This window comes from Microcebus murinus, chromosome 31, assembly GCF_040939455.1.
Source record: "Microcebus murinus isolate Inina chromosome 31, M.murinus_Inina_mat1.0, whole genome shotgun sequence".
Taxonomy (NCBI): Eukaryota; Metazoa; Chordata; class Mammalia; order Primates; family Cheirogaleidae; genus Microcebus; species Microcebus murinus.
In genome coordinates, this window is record NC_134134.1 from 5,136,723 (window position 1) to 5,160,080 (window position 23,358).

The 23,358-nt window shown below is 36.7% G+C and overlaps 1 protein-coding gene across 1 annotated transcript in view; it reads right to left on the reverse strand.

The window, feature by feature from the left end:
- Positions 1-866: 866 nt before the first annotated feature.
- The window catches only part of LOC142865699 (uncharacterized), a 65,223-nt gene continuing 42,731 nt past the window's right edge, over positions 867-23,358 (reverse strand). The window contains 1 exon segment of the mRNA XM_075998895.1: positions 867-2,104. Within this exon segment, the coding sequence (XP_075855010.1) occupies positions 867-2,104 (1,238 nt within the window).

The window sequence follows — 23,358 nt, forward strand, 5'->3', positions numbered from 1 at the left end:
TCATAAAATCTCGTGTTTTTAAAGCTGACATAAAAATAATTTATCTAACTATTTTAACAGAGTTATTCTCTATAAACAACAACCTGGTTTAAAGAAATGTTTAAATGTGTTAGTGCCTCAGCACATTTTTCTGTCAGTCCTCTGATATCTGTTTAGACTTAATATTGATTATATGTGTTCTGAAATTTATTATATCTCAAAAGGAGTTTTAAGTATCAGTTCTTTGTTGTTCTCTAAGGTATACCTTTTTCATAAATATTTGTTCACATTCAGTATATTTGTAAGGTTTCTATCTATGAAAATTTTTGTGATGTTGATCAATGTTTCAGAAATTAGAGAATTACTTTCAGTGAAAGTTCTCCCATGTCCAATAAAATCTCTGCCATAACTCAAGATATTGTCAGCACTCTACATTATTATTGTTTACATAAGTATAAGTACTGTTGTGCATTTTAAAGCTAATATTTTGGGAAAATACTTCCAAAGTCACTGCATTTATCTCACTTATATCTAGTATGATTTCTTTGATGATGAGTAAGATTGGAGCAGTTATTAAAGACTTTGTCACAATTTTCACATTTATACAATTTTTTTCTGTTATGAACTCTTTCATATAGATAAAAGTATGAGCACTGGATAAAAGCTTTGCCACGATCCTCAAATTTATATGGTTTCTCTATACTACGAATTATTTTATGTAGTGTAAGGATTGAGCACTGGGAAAAGGCTTTTCCACATTGCTCACATTTCTAGGGTTTCTCTCAAGTATAAATTCATTTATCCAGAGTAAGGTGTGTGTACCGGGTAACGGCTTTGCAACATTCTTCACATTTGTATGATTTCTTTCCTGAATGAAATCTTTTATGTCAAGTGAGGTCTCTACACCGGATAAAGGCTTTGCAAGATTCTTTACATTTGTAGGGTTTCTCTCCACTATGATTTCTTTTATGAAGAGTAAGTGTTGAGCACCGGGTAAAGGCTTTGCCACATTCCTCACATTTTTAGGGTTTCTCTCCTGTATGAATTCGTTTATGTCGATTGACATGTCCAATCTTGTTAAAGGCTTTGCCACATTCTTCACATTTGTAGGGTTTCTCTCCACTGTGAATTCTTTTATGTTCAGTAAGGTGTGTGCTCTGGGTAAAGGCTTTGCCACATTCTTCACATTTGTAGAGGTTCTCTCCACTATGAATTCTTTTATGTTGTGTAAGTTTTCTGAACTGGGTAAAGGCTTTGCCACATTCTTCACATTTGTAGAGTTTCTCTCCTGTATGAATTTGTTTATGTCGATTGAGGTCTCCAAGCTTGATAAAGGCTTTGCCACATTCTTCACATTGGAATGGTTTCTCTCCACTATGAATTCTTTTATGTTGAGTAAGGTGTGTGCTCTGGCTAAAGGATTTGCCACATTCTTCACATTTGTAGGGTTTCTCTCCAGTATGATTTCTTTTATGTATTGTAAGGGTTGAGTACCGGGTAAAGGCTTTGCCACATTCCTCACATTTGTAGGGTTTCTCTCCTGTATGAATTCCTTTATGTCGATGGACATGTCCAATCTTGTTAAAGGCTTTGCCACATTCTTCACATTTGTAGGGTTTCTCTCCACTATGAATTCTTTTATGTTCATTAAGGTATGTGCTCTGGGTAAAGGCCTTCCCACATTCTTCACATTTGTAGGGTTTCTCTCCACTATGAATTCTTTTATGTAGAGTAAGGGTTGAGCACCAGGTAAAGGCTTTGCTACATTCCTCACATTTGTAGGGTTTCTCTCCTGTATGAATTCGTTTATGTCGATGGACATGTCCAATCTTGTTAAAGGCTTTGCCACATTCTTCACATTTGTAGGGTTTCTCTCCACTATGAATTCTTTTATGTTCAGTAAGGTATGTGCTCTGGGTAAAGGCTTTGCCACATTCCTCACATTTGTAGGGTTTGTCTCCTGTATGAATTCGTTTATGGCGATTGAGGTCTCCAATCTTGATAAAGGCTTTGCCACATTCATCACATTTGTAGGGTTTCTCTCCACTATGAATTCTTTTATGTTGAGTAAGGTGTGTGCTCTGGGTAAAAGCTTTACCACATTCTTCACATTTGTATGTTTTCTCTCCATTATGAATTTTTTTATGTTGAGTAAGGATTGAGCAATGGGTAAAAGCTTTGCCACATTCTTCATATTTGTAGGGTTTCTCTCCTGTGTGAATTCTCCTATGTATAGTGAGATTTGTGTAGCAGTTAAAGGGTTTTCCACATTCTTCACACTTGGAGGGTTTGTCTATAGTGTGAAATTTCCTATGTCCAAGAACTTTTGAGCTGTGCATAAAAGGTTTGCCACATTCATTATGTTTGAATCTTTTCTCTCCAGTATATCTTATCTTAGGTTTATTTAGATTTGAGGACTTGCTCAACATTTTTATACATTTATAACCTTTCAAGATTTTCCTATGATTACCTGACAAACATTTGGTAAGATTATCATAACATACTTTCTGCGTCTTACACTCATCAACACACTCCCGGTCTTTTCTTAAATGTACATTTTCTAGGTCAAAGCTTCCATATAGTCTTATTATTGATTTCTGGAATGGATGTTTTATGCCCTTCTCTGGCAGTATGTCTTGGGTGCAATGGGAAGACAGTCCTGAAAGAAATTAAAATAACAAAGTATCTCACTAATTATACTTAGGTAAGTATACTTCATAATTTGAATATACAAAACTATACCAAGGACATTAGCAAGAAAGTGCAATAGACTACCATAGTCTTACTTCCATCATAGATATATTACCTTCAAAATATATTTGCAAACATGATTCATTGAGAAGTCATAATTGGTAATATTTCATGGTACCCCAGATGAGTATGACACCAAGAACCATATGGAAGGGGAAGGAACATTTGTTACATTTACCCAGCAAAACTCTTCCTCCCCACTGATACAGAGTTCTCACTTTAGCAGTAAAATTCTATTTCCTGGATTCCCTTTCAAAAGAGATTCCAACCAATGGCACATGTGTCCATACATCTGGTTTTTGATGGCCTTTGAATGTCTGGTTTCTACCTTCCAAGACAACTACATAACATTCTGGGAAAGATATGCACATATCAAAAATAAAATTCTGCAGTATTATATTGATGGTGCAAAAAATTTAATTATGCTATAAAATTTGAAAGACAAAATAAAAATGATCATTACCACATGTTAATTGACAGAATTTAAAGAGACATAATTATTGACATCTATATCATGAAGTTGAGAGCAGATATAAATATTATGAATTTTTATGTACAATTGAAGTTAAGTAGTTATCAGTTTAACATAAGTTGCAACTTCAGAATATTTTAGGTAATTCTCACAGTGAACACCAGAAAAATGTTTAAAGCAATACACAAATGAAGGTGGCCACAGAAACAAAATATATCACTAAAATTCAGTGAGGTGGAATGAGGAGAAAAGGAGTGAAAAGAAAGACTAAATAGTGACAAAAGTTATATAAACAATTAATATTAGGGCAATTTTGAATCCGTCCCTTTTAGACAATTATGCAAATATTTATGTACTAGTATTTCTACTCAGAAGACACAATTAAATAAAGAAATTAAAAAATCCAACTATATTCTCTCTAAAGAGACTTGACTTCATACCTGGTGAAAGCAATAGACAAAAAGTGACAGGAAATAACAAGACATACCACGAAAATGCTCAGCATACCAGAGCAGTGGAGTTCAAAATTATATTAGGCACATGACTTTTGAAGTGCAAAATGTTATAGTTTATAAAATATACTTTAAGTCAAAACTGCCACAAGAGACAAACAAGGACATTTAATATAAAAGGAGGTCATTCACTGATAACCCTTTAAATATAACTTATATATCTGATATCTATCTATGTCTCGCATAAAAGTTCTCAAATATATAAAAAGTGTTGACAACATTGAAGCAAGAAATGAACATAAAAATAATAGGATAGCATGGTATTCCACTTTCAATACTAATAAGGTCAGTCAAATTACTAGTAAGAAAACAGGAGAGTTGAAATCACTAGAGAACAATAAGTCCTCACACATATATAGAACATAATAAAATATACAATATTCTTGATAGCTCATAAAAGTTCTTCCTACAAATCTACCTGTTCAGACAGAAAACATGTCTTAACCAAGTTTCGAAAATTGAAATTTTACACAGTTTAATTTCTCACCAGAATGGAATGAAACTGTAGATAAGTGACACAAAAAACACAGAGAAATTCAAAAGTATAGGAAAATAAACAACACACTCTTGAACATGTTCTTGTTCAAGGGAAGAAGACCTAATGTTGTGAAAATGTCCAAAGTGATCTACAGATTAAATACAATTCCTTTCAAATTCTCAATTTCATTTTTTCAAAAATAGAAATAGCAAACCCCAAAATAATATGAAATCTAAAGAGACCACAAAGATGTGAACAATCATCAAAAAGAGAAGCAATGCTATAGGTACCACACTTACCCATTTTAAAACATTAAAAATGTATACTTTGGAATACTACTCAGCTATAAGAAACAACACTGATATGCACCTCTTGTAATTTCCTAGATAGAACTGAACCCCATTATCCTAAGTGAAATATTCCAAGAATAGAAAAACAAGCACCACATGTACTCACCAGGAAATTTGTTTCACTGATCAACACCTAAGTGGACATATAGGATTAACATTTATCGGGTGTCGGGCAAGTGGGAGGGGGAGGAGGGGATGTGTATATAGAAACATAAGGAGTGCGATGTGCACCATCAGGGCATGGACACGCTTAAAACTCTGACTCTGGGGGTGAAGGCAACACACATAACCTAAACATTTCTACCCCCATGATATGCTGAAATAAAAATAGAAAAATAAAAAAATGATACAGTAGTCAAAGAAGTTATCTAATGGCAGAGACACCTGGACCAATGAATGAGAAAGAAACACAAATAAGCTCTTACATATATTGTAAAATAAAGAGTTCTATTCATATGCATATTCATTTCACCATAATTCACAAAAGTCAGTGGATGATAGCAACCCAAACTGCCTTTGCCAAATGAACAGATAAATACTATTTGAAATGTAGAAATAATGGATTATTTCTCAGCTTAAGAAAAAACAGATTCTCTAATAACATCCACAATATAGATAAACCTCGATGACAATATGCTTAATGAAACGTCAGTCACAATAAGACAGATGTATTTTGATTGTATGTATAGGATATTTCTAAGCTGTTACACTCCTAGGAACAGAAAACATAATGCTTTTTGTCAGCAGTTAGGCAATGGGCAAAACAGGTAGTTTTCTCATGTGTACTGAAATTCACATTTACTTAGTACATACATTCCAGACAATATAGTACATGATGATGTAAATATAGCTCACATGACTGATGTTAACAACTAAAAGTAATTAAGATTTCAATTTTTGTGAATTTACAATAATTAAAATAAAAAGAATATCTTAAAGAGATACAGAGATGAACTTTTCAAAACTTTCTTACATATTACAAAATTGTTTTTTTAATTTCAAAATATTATGGGAGTAAATCATTTAGAATATGTATATTGCTTTTGCATCGACTGACCAGAGCTACAACTGTGCCCATCCACAGATCGTGTGCACCACACTCATTAGGAGTGGATTTTCCCAACACCTTCTCCCCCTTCCAACAGCCCAATACCCAATGAAATTTACTTCCATTTGTTCACATATGTGTTGATCGATTGGTAACAATTTGATAGGGACTATTTGTGGTGCTTGTTTTTCCATTCTTGTGATAGTTTACTTTAAAGAAAGGCCTCCAGCATAATCAAGGATAATATAAAAGGGTGTCATTTAGCCACTGAATTTGAGGCTCAGTAGTACTCCATGGTATACATATATCACATTTTATATTTATTTATAGATATATTTATATTAATGTATTTATAAGTACTAAGGATGTTTCTACCTCTTTGCAATTGTAAATTTTGATGTTATAAACATTCAAGTGCAGATGTATTTATTATAGGATGATGTTTTTACATTGGTTAGATAGCAAGTAGTGGGATTTCTGGATCAAATGGATGTTCTAAATTTAGTACTTTCCTGTGTCTCCATGTAACTTTCCAGAGAGATTGTACCAGTTTGCAGTCCCACTAGTAGTATACAAGTCTTCCTACCTCTCTACATCCACACCTACACTTACTTTGGGCTTATTGATAAAAGCCATTTTCACTGGAGTAAAGAGATATCTCGCTTTGGTTTTCATTTGCATTTCCTTGATGAATAGAGATATACACACTTTTTTCATATGCTTCTTGGCCATAGTACATGTCCTTTTTAAAACTTTCTGTTCATATATTGGCATGCTTTTAATCAGGTTGTTTGATTTTATCTTACTGAGTTCCTGGACTTATGTGTATAAATTCTAGCTATTAGCAATATATGGAATATATAGCATGCAAATATTTTCTCCCATTCTCTAGGTTGTCTGCTTGCTCTAGTTATACTTTTAATGGCTGTGTAGGAACTTTTTAGTATGATGAGGCCTGATTTATTTATTTTTGTTGGTGGTGTGATTGATTTGGGGTATTCTTCCTAAATTTTTTGTCTAGGCTGAAGTATGTAAGAGCATTTTCAACAGTTTCTTCTAAAATTCTATGGTTTTATGCCATAGAATAAAGTCTTTCATCAATTGTGAGTTGATTTTTGTGAGAGATGAGAAGTGTGGATCCTGTTTCACTCTTCTACATGTGGCTATCCAAATTTCACTGGACCATTTATTCAAAAGGGATTTCTTTCCCCTGTACACGTTCTTGTCTGCTATTCCATGGATATATGAGGATGGTTTTATATCTGTGATCTCAGTTCTGTTCCTTTGTTCTATTTCCTGTTCTTGTGACAATGCCATGCTGTTTTGGTTATGATAGCCTTGTACTATAGCTGAAAGTCTAGTAAACGGATGCCTCTCAATTTGTTCATGTTCCTCAGTGTCGTTTTTGTTTTATGGGGCCTTCTCTTGTACCATATGAAGTATAGAATTACTTTTCTAAATCTCTAAACAATGATGTTATTAGTTTAACACAAATTGTATTCAATCTGTAGATTACTTTGGGTAGTATAGATATTCTAACAATGTTGATTTTGCCTATCTTAGACCATGGGATGCTTTTCCGTATGTTTCTATTCTCTTCTATTTCCTTCCTCAGTGTTTTATAATTCTCCCTGTAGAAGTCCTTCTCATCCTTAGTAAATATATTCCTAAGTATTTCATTTGCTTTGTTTCAATTATGAAAGGCATGCATCTTTGATTTGGTTCTCAGTTTCACAGTTGTTGGCCTATGAGAAAGTTCCTGATTTGTGTACATTGACTTTGTAACCTGAGACTTTGCTGAACTTATTTATCAACTCCAGTAGCTTTTGGCAGACTCTTTGGTGTTTTCTGAGATCATTAATCTGTAAAGTGTGATGGTTTGACCTCTTCTGCTCTGATTGAGACTCCCTTAGTTTCTTTCCCTTGCCATAAGCTCTGGCAATGATTTCCAGTACTATGTTTACAATAACTTAAAGGGATATATTATCTGTTTATAAGCAGGAATGCTTTCAAATTTTCTCTGTTCAGTGTGAGATTGACTGGGGGTTTGTCATATACGACCTTTATCATTTTGAGGTAAGTCCCCTCAATGCCTATCTTGTTAAGCATTCTTACACCAAAGAGGCCTGATTTTGTTAAATGCTTTTTCTGGGTCTCTTGAGAATATTATATGGTCTTTGTTTTTACTTTCCTTTTATGTATATAATTACATTTATGGATTTGCCTATGTTTAACCATGCCTACATCTCTCAGATGAAGCCCACTTAACCATAATAGATTACATCCTCAATATATAAAAATGACTACAACTCAACAACAAAAATGAATGACTTGATTAAATAATGGACAATGGATTGATCTGGCATTTCTGAAAAGCAGATATACAAATGGCCAAACAGAATTTGAAATGGTCCTCAAAATTATTAATCTTTAGAGAAATGCAAGCAACATCACAATGGGATATTACCTCACATCCATTACATTGAGAAGTTTTAAATAAGTAAATATATATACACATACATACATAGGTTGACAATGTAGAGAAATTGAAATGCTCCCATGTTTTTCTCAACCTTGGATTCTAATATTATAAGACATAGACATGGAACAGATCAGAACTTAAAAATACATAAAGAATCATGAAAGTAAACAGACAACCTACAGAATGGGAGAAAATTTTTGCATCCTATGCATCCGATAAGGGACTGATAACTAGAATATACTTAGAACTCATGAAAATCAGGAAGGAAAAATCAAATAACCCCATTAAAAAGTGGGTAAAGGACTTGAACAGAAACTTTTCTAAAGAAGAGAGAAGAATGGCTAACAAACATATGAAAAAATCCTCAACATCCCTAATCATTAGGGAAATGCAAATCAAAACCACAATGAGATATCACTTAACCCCAATGAGAATGGCCTTTACCAAAAAATCTCCAAACAATAAATGCTGGCGTGGTTGCGGAGAGAGAGGAACACTCCTACACTGCTAGTGGGACTGCAAACTAGTTCAACCTCTGTGGAAAGCAATATGGAGATACCTTAAAGCGATACAAGTGACTCTACCATTTGATCCAGCAATCCCATTGCTGGGCATCTACCCAAATGTTCCAATGACACTCTACAAAAAAGACACCTGCACTCGAATGTTTATAGCAGCACAATTCATAATTGCAAGGCTGTGGAAACAGCCCAAGTGCCCATCAATCCAAGAATGGATTAATAAAATGTGGTATATGTATACCATGGAGTACTATTCAGCTCTAAGAAACAATGGTGATATAGCACATCTTATATTTTCCTGGTTAGAGCTGGAACCCATACTACTAAGTGAAGTATCTCAAGAATGGAAAAACAAGCACCAGATATATTCTCCAGCAAACTGGTATCAACTGAGTAGCACCTATGTGGACACATAAGTACTACAGTAATAGGGTATTGGGCAGGTGGGAGGGGGGAGGGGGGCAAGTATATACATACATAATGAGTGAGATGTGCACCATCTGGGGGATGGTCATGATGGAGATTCAGACTTTTGGGGGGAGGGGGGGAAATGGGCATTTATTGAAACCTTAAAATCTGTACCCCCATAATATGCCAAAATAAAAAAAAAAAGAATCAAATGAGCAATATGGTCGGGTGGAAAATATCCAGTTGTTTTATCCCAAAAAACAAAAATTTGGCAGCTATCCACGGAAAATTACATTTATGTGAATTTGGGGACTTAAATGGATGGTCATTAAACCATAGAGGTACCACAGATCTAGGAAGTCATTTTCAATATTCAGGTTCTCATCCAGTTGGCAAAATTAAGGATTCCTTGTCCTCACTACAGACTATAACATGAGTCAACCAACAGGAATGTGCAGAGGTTCCAATGGTTCCCTGTGACAAAGTTGGAGTGGTACTGCTCATCCAGTGACTTTAGGAGAGACACACCTATGTGAAGCCATGAAGGCAGGCCTGTATTACTTGGTCTTGCTATCATCTGTGAAGCAGACCTGTGACTCTGCTACAGCAGTCTCAACCACAGTCCATGTCCAGTTTTCTTAATATGTAGATCCACATGGTGAACTGAAGGGTAACTTCCAAGGTACTCATTGGTAGCCACACCCACCCACACAGCTGGTATCAGCCCCACCATATGCAGAGTCACTATACAACCAGGCCCTAATTGGTGTCATACAGATCAAACTCCTGAAGGAATGCCGTTTACCCAGAAACAAGAGAGGATTGAAAATGGCCCAAGTGCTTCAGAACTAGCACACCAAACCCAGACTCCACTGTAGAGCAAGAGGCAGTCTTGTTACCGAGCTACAGCAACTATCCATTGAAAACCCAGAACCCTAAAGAAAACATCTTTACCTTCCAAAATCACTTTATAAAAACTGGAAAAGTAATCCTTCACATGCACAGATACCAATATAAAGATAATATGCAATGACTCTTAACACATCTATTTTATCATATTACTACAAGATCTAATCAGAAATTTTAGGCAACAACATAAGAAGAATCCACTCAAATTATAAACAGAAGAGTAAAACTAACACTGTTTGCAGATGACATTATCTTATATATCAAAAGCCATAAAGAAGATAGAAAAAAAATTATAAAGTAGTAAAACAACTCAGCTATTCACAGGACATAAAATTTACATACAAATATCAGTTGTTTTTCTATACACTAGCAAACTATCCATTAAGTAAAGAAAACACTGTCAATTACAATAGCATCTAGATAATAGATTTCTAAGATATAAATTTAACCAAGTGGTAAAAAAGATCCTTTGCACTCACTACTAGAAGATATTAATAAAGGAAATTGAATAAGACATGAGTAAATAGAAAGATATTATCCAAAACAATGCATACATTCAATCCACGCCCTATCAAAATTCTAGTGGTATTACACATAGTATCAACAAAAAAATTCCTAATATTTGTACCATATCACAAATACTTTGATGAGCCAAAACAATGTTTAGAAAGAAGAGAAAAGGTTCTGGCATCACACTTTATGATTTTTAAGTGTATGTCAAGATGACAGTAATAAAAACAACAAAATATGAGTATTAGAAAAGCACAAAAAGAAAAGGAAGAGAATGGAGAGGTCAGAAATTAACGGAAACATATAAGGTAACTAATCTTTATCTATGGCACTAGCAATGTGAATGTAGGAAGTATGGTGTCTTCAATGCTTGGTGCTGGAAAACTGGATACCCACAAACAAATTAATAAAAGTAGACTATTTTTTCTTACATGATACACCAAAACTAACTTGAGATGTATTAAATATTTAAATGGTACACTTAAAACTGTAATGTTTCTTTAAAAAAAAGCATAAGTGAAAAGAAGAAATATGGGACAACCATGATATATGTCTTGAAATTTTGTGTTTTGTTTTTTGTTTTTCTTTGGGGGGGATATATATGACAAAATAAGCACTGGAAAAAATATAAAATATATGAGCTGCATAAAAGTTCAAATCCTCTGTACAGCAAGGAAAAGAAAAAAATAAGAAAACTTAAGATAGGAGAAAGTATTTTCACACTTTATATTCTATAATATGTTAATGCCCATATAATGCCCATATGTTAATGCCCAATATAAAGGAAACTCCTATTAATCAAAAGCAAAAACAATATTATCTTCAACATCATTACCCAATCAAAAACAAGAAAAATATTGTGTAGATTTTTCTCACAGAAAACCTACAAGTTTACAACAAGCAACATGAAGAAAAACTCAGCATCACTACAACGTCATGCAAACACAAATCAAAATTTTGTTAAGGTATCCCCTCCCAACTGTTAATATGGGTAATGTCCAAAAGAAGAGACATAACAAGTGTGGGCAAGACTGTGCAGGAAAGCAATCCCTGTACACTGTTATTGATTGTAAATTGGTACTGTCATCATAGAGATTCATTAACAATTGTAAAAAAAGAGAATAGCCTTATCATCAATCAATTCTACTTATGAGTATAACCAAAGATGTAAAATCAGTATCTTAGGAAGATTCTGCACCTCCATGTATATCACAGCATTATGCACATGTGCCAATAAAATGGAAACAAACTAAATGACTGTTTATGATGAAAAGGCTAAAAAATGAGTATACAAACAAATACAATAGAATATTATTAAGTCATAAAAATGATAAATATCCTGCCATTTCAACAACATGTATGGACATGGTAGGGATTATGCTAAGTAAAATAAGCCATTCCCAGAAACATAAATACTGCTATAGGTAATATAAAAAAGTTGAACTTATAAAAATAAATAGTACAACATTGGTTTCCAGAGTGCAGAGGCAAGAAAAGTGGGCAGATGTTTAAGGGAAATAACTTTTAGTTATAATTCTTGGAGAACTAATGCACAGCATCATGGTTACAGTTATTAAAAATAATTTATATACATGAAACTTGTTAAGAACATAGACCTCACTATAAGTAAATGTTCTCACTATAAATAAATTATAAATGTGAGAGATGATGGATATGTTTATCACTTTAACTCTATTATTTTACAATGTATACACACATCAAATCATTACTGCATAAAAAATAAATGTGTACAGTTATACAATTCTTATTTGTGTAAAAGTACACCTGTTAGACACACACACCACACACACAAATACACACACACACACACACACACATATACGCACACATATGCACATAGGAATCACACATTCCTGATGGTACTAATTAGGGGAAAATTACAAAATATAAGTTATCAAAATATTATGTATCAATTGTGATTATAAACATATTTAGCAATTTGAAGCACTCAATGGGACAGTATGTTTAAGAATTCTATGAGGTGAGAATGCAAAATAAACTATATTACTGCTTGGAAACTATGGTCTAATAAAGTTGTAATTTTACTCTTATTTTCTACTAGAAAAAAGGATATTTAGAAGTGAAATAACATTAGATTTTCTTATGTTTAGGAAGAGGCTATGTATTTGCATAAAATTAATGAGTCTGAATTTCTGTAGGATTGCCTCTGAAACCTTGGAATTGGAAATGATGATGCAGACAATATGAACATCTGTCCCTAGTGTTTCTAGCATGACTGAAACAAATCCTAATATCTCTAATATTCCACTTTATAAATTACAGTTATGAGGCAACAAAAGGAACTTAAAACATGGAGCTGGGTATGGTGGATCACACTTATAATCCCAGCACTTTGGGAGGCCAAGGAAAGAGGAACACTTGAGGCCAGAATCTTGAAACCAGCTCAAGCAACATAAGGAGACTCCATTTTTTTAAAAAAAAACTATTAATAACAAAAAATAGCTTGCAATGGTAACTCCTGAACATAGTTAGTCCTAACTACTTAGAAGACTAAAGTAGTAGGATCCCTGGAGCACAGAAGTTTGAGGTTGCAGTGAGCTATGATCAGCCACTATACTCCAGAAGGGGCAGCAGAGCAAAACTCTGTCAAAAGATGATTTAATGTAGAGGTCTTCAAAATATGTACAGATATTCTCATATCCCCACATGCAATAGAAATAGAGACAGATAATAGAGTCCCTTATAAGCCATGACAAGAAGTTTGGCTCATAGGCTGGGCGCTGTGGCTCACGCCTGTAATCCTAGCTCTTGGGAGGCCGAGGCGGGCGGATTGCTCAAGGTCAGGAGTTCGAAACCAGCCTGAGCAAGAGCGAGACCCCGTCTCTACTATAAATAGAAAGAAATTAATTGGCCAACTGATATATATATAAAAAATTAGCCGGGCATAGTGGCGCATGCCTGTAGTCCTAGCTACTCGGGAGGCTGAGGCAGAAGGATCACTGGAGCCCAGGAGTTTGAGGTTGCTGTGAGCTAGGCTGACGCCACGGCACTCACTCTAGCCTGGACAACAAAGGGAGACTCTGTCTCAAAAAAAAAAAAAAAAAAAAAAGAAGTTTGGTTCCTACTGAATTCTAAGGAAAATCAGTGCATGGGTAGACTTTGTAGAGAGTTTAAGAGCATGGGACAGAAGATGTCCTTCTGTAAGTTAAAGAGAAACATACACAGGCTTCTAAAAATCATTGCCAACACAGCAGAATATTCCAAGCCACTTTTTAATATCTGCCTTCCTCCTTGAGCTTTACCTCTCAAACATTTGTTATCTGCTTCACTGAATCACACCTACCTGGATATTTGGCTGTTGTTTCCTCTTTCTTCATAATCCAGGGCTCTATCCTTTGCTCCAGACATGTGATCAGCTCTGGCTTTGAGACAACAAGACCTGTTTTATAAAAAAAAAAAAAAATTCACATGACTCTTGCTGAAGTCTTTCCAATTACTAATGCAGTACTATCCTTAGCAGAGAGAACATTATAGAATATTCTACAAATTCCTTTGCAAGATATTGTTTTCTCACAGACCTTGTAGAATGATAAAAAATTATTTCTAATTTATGACTAGAGCACCAATTCCCACTAGCACCAAATAAATAAGAGGTGAAAATTCTATTCTAACTTGCAGGTAAGAACTATATACCCTGATTTCTAGAGTAACTACTAATCTAGTGTGAAATATACGTATCAGCCCAAGAAAAGGAAATGTTCAAGATAACCTGAGACATCTAATGATTTTATTTTGTACACCAAAACTTCAAATTTTCTTTATAAGTGGGGATATACAATTCATTCATATAAAGTAGAAACTTTTAAGAAACTACCTACAAAAATAAATTAATGAACTTAATGTGGAATAGAAATTCTGTACATAAGTGATCCTCACCAAGGGAGACCAGGTTTCCATAGTTCTCCAACATCACATCTCTATACAAATTCCGCTGAGCATTGTCAAGGCATGCCCACTCTTCTGGAGAGAATTCTACAGCCACATCCCTGAATGTCACCATCTCCTGTAAAAAGACATAGATTTCCCAAGTGGCCATAGAGAGAGTTATTCATTTGACTACAAGGAAAATAAGTTATGAAAACTGTTTCTGACATATGAGTGACTAGACTTATCCAATGAGATATTTTTTTAGCATACTGATATTCTTGAACATATTCTCTTATTCACAGGAATGAGGATCACTAAAGATGTTTGAAACTGTGTGCATATGATTCTGCTTTAGATGATAAAGTATTTAATACAAAATTAAAGGCCTCAGTACAGTAATATAAATTTATGGGTGTTATATTTACATCATATCAGTAAATTGTGCATATTTCTCACATAGGGAAACAGAGATTTAGAAAGTATCACATAATTTTGATCAGTACAATAAAGAACTGAAGATTTTTTTTTTAAATGCAAGCTCTGATTCAGTAGATCTGGGGTGTAGTCTGAATCTCTGCCTGTCACATAATATAACTACTGATAACAATGCTGCTTGCCTAAGGAGAGTATATTGTCAATATCCAATAAGTGGTAGACTTTGAATTTATCTCAGTTCATCTGAACAGAACACAGATAATAGCCCTCATTTTTCAATGCAATGTATAAGAATAAATTAGAGCTTCCAGATTTAATGTGATGGCTCATGCACATCAGTCAGTAAATCTCCACAAGACACTTAACAATAAAGAAAAAAAAAACAATTAACTTTATATTGGATGAATCTGTCAGAGAGCATATTAAGCAAGTGAATGAAATTAACATAACTTTAGCTGCACAAATTGGTGTTAGGCATCATTGCAAAGAGGAGGACACAAATCACTGCTGGGATGGTAGTGGCCAACAATATGTAACCATGAAGAATCATCAATTTATACAAATTTGAGATACTGATACTTCCTATATTTTGTTGTCTTTAATAATGTATGTAAATAGTTTAGCATCATACAGAGCAACTCTTCTATTTTCACTTTTCTCCATAATTTTCTGGTTATTCTTTTCAATCAATGCTATCTTCTTTTGAAATTTTCCTAATGATATTTTATGTAGAGCTAATGAAGCATCCAGATCAAACATTGAGAGTACATGTTTCTCTTCCTCACTCAGATCCAAAGACTATCCCATCCCCAGGATGAATCTCAGACATTCACACTATTCTATCTTGACCTGTCACAATGGGAACCTTTTCAATATTACATGTCATACAGTTCTTATGAAAGTTGGTTATTGTAGTAAGAAGCTTGTAGGAGAGAATATAGAGCAGGTTCTGTTATATAGGGAGGAAGGATTTTCCAGAGCTCCTTGACTATCATAAGAAGAAAGAAAAAACATGTAGTTACAAAACTTTTTAGGCATATACATCAGAAGTAAAGAAGTAAAGGTCTACAAGTTCAAAAAATTGAGGTTCTACATGACTTTCTAGGAGAAAGAGTGGACACAACCCCTTAATTGGGACACACTTACCTGAAAACCAGCCATTTCTTCTCCCTCTTCTTCTACTCTGAAATTCCTTTTCAGGTGAGATTGTGCAGAACGATTATAATTAAATCTTCAGACTACGCTTAATGGAGTCAGCACAATTTTTTCCCTTGTTTCCACAATATTCACAAGCAGGAGGAACATAAAATGCAGAAAGGCTACACTCACTTGTTCTTGGTCATAGAAAAGATTCAGCTATGATCAGCTCCTTCATGTAGACCAAAATGTGAGGTTCTTCTGTCTTTTCTTCTGGTTACCTTCCCCTGCTACATGTGCCAGGAGTTTTTGCTACAGGAATGGGAATCTGAACCAAACTGATCTGCCTCTACCAAACCCAGAGAGCAGAACCTGTGCCTTCCCTCTAAAACAAAGGCTAAACTCAATTCACATGAATATATGCAGAAGTCCTAATGCTTGACGCTGGTGTCAAATTAGAATTTTGTGGGGCACAATTAAAACCACATGGATGTTCCCACCCAGCCCAACAGGCAGGTGATGGTGTTTCTTCAATCTAGCCAAGGTATCCTAACTGAAAGCCTGGGCTCAGAGGTAATTATCTTAAAATTGTCTCTGAAACATCACTGTGAATATAAATCATGTGGTACTGTGGGTCTCACTCTAAGAAATGTGGTCTGGTGGTGTGGAAGGGGTACATTAATTGGGTTCTTTGACATGTCCCCTTTTAGTGATGATGTTGTTCAATCTAGATCCATTATTATTAGAACTCAGGTAGAGACAGCAAGTACAGCATACATACTGCCTTTTGCCCAACACTCATCATCACAACATATACTTAATTTCCAAAGTGAAGAGCAGCATAATGTAATGTCTACAGAGTATGTGCTATGTGCTCAGAAGTATAGTATGTTGCACTGTGAAGAAGGCTTTACATTGTGTGATTTAATCCTTGCTGTGCCAGAAAAGGTGAGTAGTAAGTGTCCAATAATTTACAGAAAATTTTAGATGTTGTGCCAGCCTTTCTATTCTTCTAACACAATTATAATACGACATTACACAAGACATTATAATACAAGATATTATAAGACATTATAATACAACATTACAGAAGATCTAGTAAATTGTCTACACTCACTCCAAAAAGGTTTTTTCAAACTCAACTTACAAGTCCATGTTGATCTCTAACACTGCAGCATGTCTCCCCTGAGTTTTTGGTACATCCTTAATCCAGAGTATGTCCCTGTCTTGCAAATTCTAGGTTGAGGCCAGGTGTAGTTTCCTTCCCTCTCTTCAAAGCAAAGGATACACAATGTGTGTATACAACGTGTGTATCCTTTGCTTTTACAGAGAAGGAAGGAAAACAGGAAGAGAAATTCCTCTTTGGAACCTGTCTAATGCATCTTGAGGAACCATAGACCTTTCATTCAGAATTCAAATCTGCAGATTTAGGTCTCTAAAGAGGCATGGATTCAGTAGCACTCATGCACACTTCCTGGCATTTGGGCAAAACAGAAAGCAGAAAGGGAGTTTATGTGTCACACACAGTGCAGAGTATCTTGTTCCCATTTCTGTCGGAGCCCCATGGTCTCTGAATCCATTTCAGTTCTAAAGATGTGAGATGCATTTAGAGAAAGGATAGAACTACTGATTTTTATCCTATGAGAGTGTATTCACAGGAATCTGGTCTAAGTATGCTCCGGAGGGACAGTAGACACCACAGAGGCTTAGAGAACTTACTGTGTGCAGATGTGGGGACAGTGAAGCTCTGTGCTGCAAACTTGCAGGTTACAGACTGGAAGCTCAAGAAGGAATCTAGTGTTCAAAGTCCTTCTAATTTAGAAGTGGTGGGCACATTTTATGTTTATGTTGCATTTTTAATTCTGGAAAGTGTTCAGGAAATATCAAAAGTCTCCAACTAAGAAAACCTCTCCACAAAGATAAAAGAGAATTGAAAGAATACTCTTTTATTACTCAATTAAAGCAGAATGTGATATGCATAGTTCCAATCCACTGAGACATTTCAAAGGCACACACAAAGTTGCTACTGTACATAGCTAAGCAAATCCTAACTTTTACATATATGTTATCTACATAAATAATCATTTTCTGTGAAGAATGAAGACTGTACAGCAATATTTGACATAAACGGTGCACCCTAAACTTACTTGGTTATCAGTGAGACTTTCTTTTTTTGGTAATTGGTTAAATTCAAATAAAATACATGCGTCTGAAGTCAATGCAGGAGGAGATAATTTTGTAACTTAAATCTAGATGCTCACTGAAGATAGGATCACATCTTCCTAAGGAAATTGTGGGATAGGGACCTAACTTCCTTGATGTTTTATTTCAAAGAGATGTTTTTCAGTTTCAGAAAAATCATTTGTTATAATAAAAAAAACTTTTAAAAATCTTCAAAAGGATATACATATCTTAGGCAGATAGTTTGGATCTCTGGCTCTTCTCGGGACAATGGTGCCCTGTTTTGGTGCTGTTTCCAGCAATTGCTCCACCTGGGGAGATGGATAAGGCTGCCATTCTATTTCAGTGCTGCTCCACCCTTAGTTCTACCCTGAGTCACTTCTACACCTGAGGATGGAGGGAATGCTTTATCAATCTAGCATTTCCCTATCCAAGGCATAATAATATTTACAATGGGACCTAGGGTGTGCTAAGGGTAATTAATATGTCATTATCTTTAATCTGCAGTGCAGTTCACCCTCCCCCATGGGGTTTCTTAGAGGGAGCTCCTATAGTTTGATGAAATTTTCAGGACACCTGTTGATTATTTGATAAGAACCTACACCTCTGATGATACAAATCCTGATGAAATAAAATTAATGAGTGTGTTAGAATTTTAAAGTAAAAAAATAGGGGGCGGAGCAAGATGGCGGACGAATAACACCGCCAGACAGAGTGTCTCTGTAGAAAAGACAGATTCTAGCAGAAATTAGAGGAAAGAAGCAAGAAGACGAGCATACAGCGGATAAGGGCCGGAAGGAGGGGTACCTGAGACCCCAGGAGACTCCACGGGAGGAGGCTGCGGAGGAGAACCGGAGGCTGAGACCACCAGAGCAGCCCAGAGACCAGCGGAAAGGGTAGGTGGATTTGCTGTTTTCCCTCCCCTGCATTTGGGACTGCTGGTGGGCTCCCCAGCGGGTGGAGAGACCTGCGGACACCAGCCCAGAGACCGCCGCCGCCACCAGCCAGCAGTGAGCCTGTAGCAGACGTGGCACCAGGTTCCCAACTTCCTCCGGGCACCTCCGTGTGCACAGATCCGAGCCGCACGGCAGGCGCCATATTGCCTCCTCCTCCCCTCCACCAACCCTACCCGTGGCTGCCCAGAGAGACAATACAGTCGCCAGCCAGAGGCACCTCCAGGGAACGGGACCTTTCCATTTGGGACCCTACATCTGACTTAGGGGTACTCAGACTGTGAACTCCCTACCCGCCAGCCCTCCCAGGTGCTGCTGGCACCGTGTTCCCAGGAGAACGGTGCCGACTCAGAGGCTGAGAGACATAGACCCAGCTTGGGCTCCCTGTGGGTGAATTGGGACCGGAAATCTTCTCCCTGGTGGGGATACAGTTTGAACTCTGGGACCCAGAGGTCGGACCTGCCGACAAGATCCCCTGCACCGAGGGCTAGCATTGCCCAGGACACAGAAGGGTTATACGTGAACAGCCTACTGAGGTGTGTGCCTCCAGGGGTGGATCGGCGTCCTAGAGGGCAACCCTCCTCCCAGTAGGAGGCCGTGTGCCCAGCCAAGGTGGCGTTCCTGTGCAGGGAACCTCCCCGCCGACATCACAGTCCAGGGAAGCCTGGTGGCTTGTGGTCTGGCCTGCTGGCAGAGGCCCAGGAGTAGCTGCGGAGTTGAGGAGGGTGGAAAGAAGCGAGGCCTGCTCCAGACTGCGTGTCTCAGACAGCCCCACCCCCACACACAGACTTTCCGGCTGAGCGGGACCATTCCAGCCCCGCCCTGACAGCTTTCCCTGGAAGCAGAGAACAGAACTTTGACCCCTGCTAACGGCCTGAGGGCAGGCTTACCCAACCCAGCTCCGTCCAGAACAAGAGCTGTTAACAGGACACAAAATCAACAGTATAGCCTGTTCCTCCAAGCAAACGCCACCTACTGACAGGGACGGCATCTTGCAGAGCCTTTCCATGGCACCCACTGACTCAATATACAGGGAGTGTTCCAATTTCACCCACAGACACCACGTAATGCCTCAGAAACTAAACAAGGTGTGTGAATACCCAAACAATAACTTAAGGAAAGAAACAACAACTGATCGACATGGGAAGAAATCAGCGAAAGAACTCAGGAAATATGAAGAACCAAACGGAAAACACACCCCCAAAGAGGAGCACCAGCCCCCTAGAAACGGACACCGACCAAAATTAGGCAACCAATATGACAGAAGAGGAATTTCATATGTGGAACATAAGAACACTCACCCAGCTGCAACAACAACTCAATAACCAACACAAAGAAACCACAAAAAGCCTCCAGGATATGGGAAAAGAAATAGACAAAATGAAGAAAAGTTTAACCGAACTCCTGGAAATGAAGAATCAATTCAAGGAACTACAAAATACAGTGGAAAGTCTCAAGAACAGGGAAGATCAAACAGAAGAAAGAATCTCAGAGCTTGAAGATAACACCCTCCAATTAAATAAATCAGTCACAGAAGTAGAGCAGAGAAACAAGAGAAAAGAGCAAAGCCTACAAGACCTGTGGGATTATGTGAAGAAACCTAATGTGAGGGTCATAGGGTTACAAGACGGGGAAGAAGACAACACTCAAGGGTTGGACAAGCTGTTTGAAGATATGATAGAGGAAAATTTCCCAGGCCTTGCTCAAAATCTTGATATACAAGTTCAAGAAGCTCAGAGGACCCCTGGGAGATTCAACGCAAACAGGAAGACATCACGACATGCAGTCATCAGACTGACCAAAGTATCAACTAAAGAGGCCCTTCTAAGAGCTGTAAGACAAAAGAAGCAAGTAACATACAAGGGAAAGCCAATTCGAATAACATCCGACTTCTCTAATGAGACTTTACAAGCAAGGAGAGACTGGGGCCCCATTCTCACTCTTTTGAAACAAAACAAAGCCCAGCCTAGAATATTCTTCCCTGCAAAACTAAGCTTCGTATATGAAGGAGAAAAAAAACATTCTCAGACAAGCAAAGGCTCAGAGAATTCACCAAGACAAGACCAGCCCTACAAGAAGTACTTAAAACAGCGTTACACACGGAACATCATAATAATAACACACGAATATAAAAACAACCAAAACCCAAAGATATTAAAGGCCAGATATTACAATGGCTCAAGACAGAAATCATAGCAACAACATCCAACCCAACAGAATGATCAATAATCTACCTTACCTATCAGTTCTCTCAATAAATGTGAATGGCTTATACTCTCCACTCAAGAGACATAGGCTGGCTGAATGGATAAGAAAATATAGGCCAAGTATATGCTGTCTTCAGGAAACACATCTAACCTGCAAAGAAGTATAGAGTCTAAAAATAAAAGGGTGGAGATCAATATTCCAAGCAAATAGAAGCCAAAAGAAGGCTGGTGTGGCAGTTCTAATTTCAGACGATTTAGTTTTTAAAGCAACAAAAGTAGTGAAAGACAAAGAGGGTCATTATATAATGGTGAAGGGCAAAGTCCAACAAGAAGAGATAACAATTTTAAATATATATGCACCCAACTTAGGTGCACCCAGATTCATAAAGCAAACCTTACTGGAGCTAAGCAAATGGATTAATAGCAACTCCGTAATCGCCGGAGATTTCAACACCCCACAGACGGCACGAGACAGATCCTCCAAACAGAAAATTAATAAAGAAATAATGGACTTAAACAAAACTCTAGAACAATTGGGTCTGACAGACATCTACAGAACATTCTACCCAAAATCCACTGAATATACGTTCTTCTCATCAGCTCACGGGACATTCTCTAAGATTGACCATATCCTAGGACACAAAGAAAATCTCAAGAAATTTAAAAAAATAGAAATCATACCATGTACCTTCTCAGATCACAGTGGAATAAAACTAGAAATCAACCCTAACAGAAACTCACGATTCTACACAAAAACGTGGAAATTAAACAACCTCCTACTAAATGATTACTTTGTAAATGAAGAAATCAAGACGGAAATAAAAAACTTCTATGAAGAAAACGACAATGGAGAGACAAGTTATCAACTCCTCTGGGACACAGCTAAAGCAGTTCTGAGAGGAAAGTTTATCTCCATAAATGCCTATAACCAAAAGACAAGAAGATCACAAATAGACAATCTAATGAAACGACTCAAAGAGCTGGAAAAAGAAGAACAGACCAACCCCAAACCCAGCAGAAGAAGTGAAATCAACAAGATCAAATCAGAACTAAACGAAATTGAAAACAGGGAAGCTATTCAGGAGATTAATAAAACAAAAAGTTGGTTCTTTGAAAAAATAAACAAAATTGACACACCATTGGCTAAACTAACGAAAAGCAGAAAAGAGAAATCTCTAATAAGCTCCATCAGGAATAAAAAAGGAGATATCACAACTGATTCCAAAGAGATACAAGATACAATTTATGAATACTACAAAAATCTTTATGCACACAAACTAGAAAATGTGGAGGAAATGGACAAATTTCTAGAAACACACAGCCTCCCTAGGCTCAACCAGGAAGAAATAGATTCCCTGAACAGACCAATCTCAACAGCTGAAATAGAAACAGCAATTAAAAATCTCCCTAAAAAGAAAAGTCCCGGTACAGATGGCTTCACACCTGAATTTTACCATACTTACAAAGAAGAACTAGTACCTATCTTGCAGAAAGTATTCCACAACATTGAGAAGAACGGAAACCTCCCTGACACCTTTTATGAAGCGAATATTACTCTGATACCAAAACCAGGAAAGGTTGCAACAAAAAAAGAAAACTACAGACCAATATCCCTAATGAATATAGATGCAAAAATTTTCAACAAAATCTTAGCTAACCGAATCCAGACACTTATCAAAAAAATAATCCACCACGACCAAGTGGGCTTCATCCCAGGGATGCAGGGATGGTTCAACATACGTCAATCTATAAATGCAATTCACCACATAAACAGAAGCAAAAACAAAGACCGCATGATTCTTTCAATAGATGCAGAAAAAACTTTTGACAAAATTCAACACCCTTTCATGATATGAACACTTAAGAAAATAGGCATAGAAGGGACATACCTAAAAATGATACGAGCCATATTTGACAGACCCATAGCCAACATCATACTGAATGAGGAAAAATTGAAATCATTCCCACTTAAAACTGGAACCATATAAGGCTGCCCACTATCTCCACTTCTGTTCAACATAGTGCTGGAAGTCTTGGCTACAGCAATCAGACAGGAAAATGGAATCAAAGGTATCCCAATAGGGGCAGAAGAAATCAAACTTTCACTGTTTGCTGA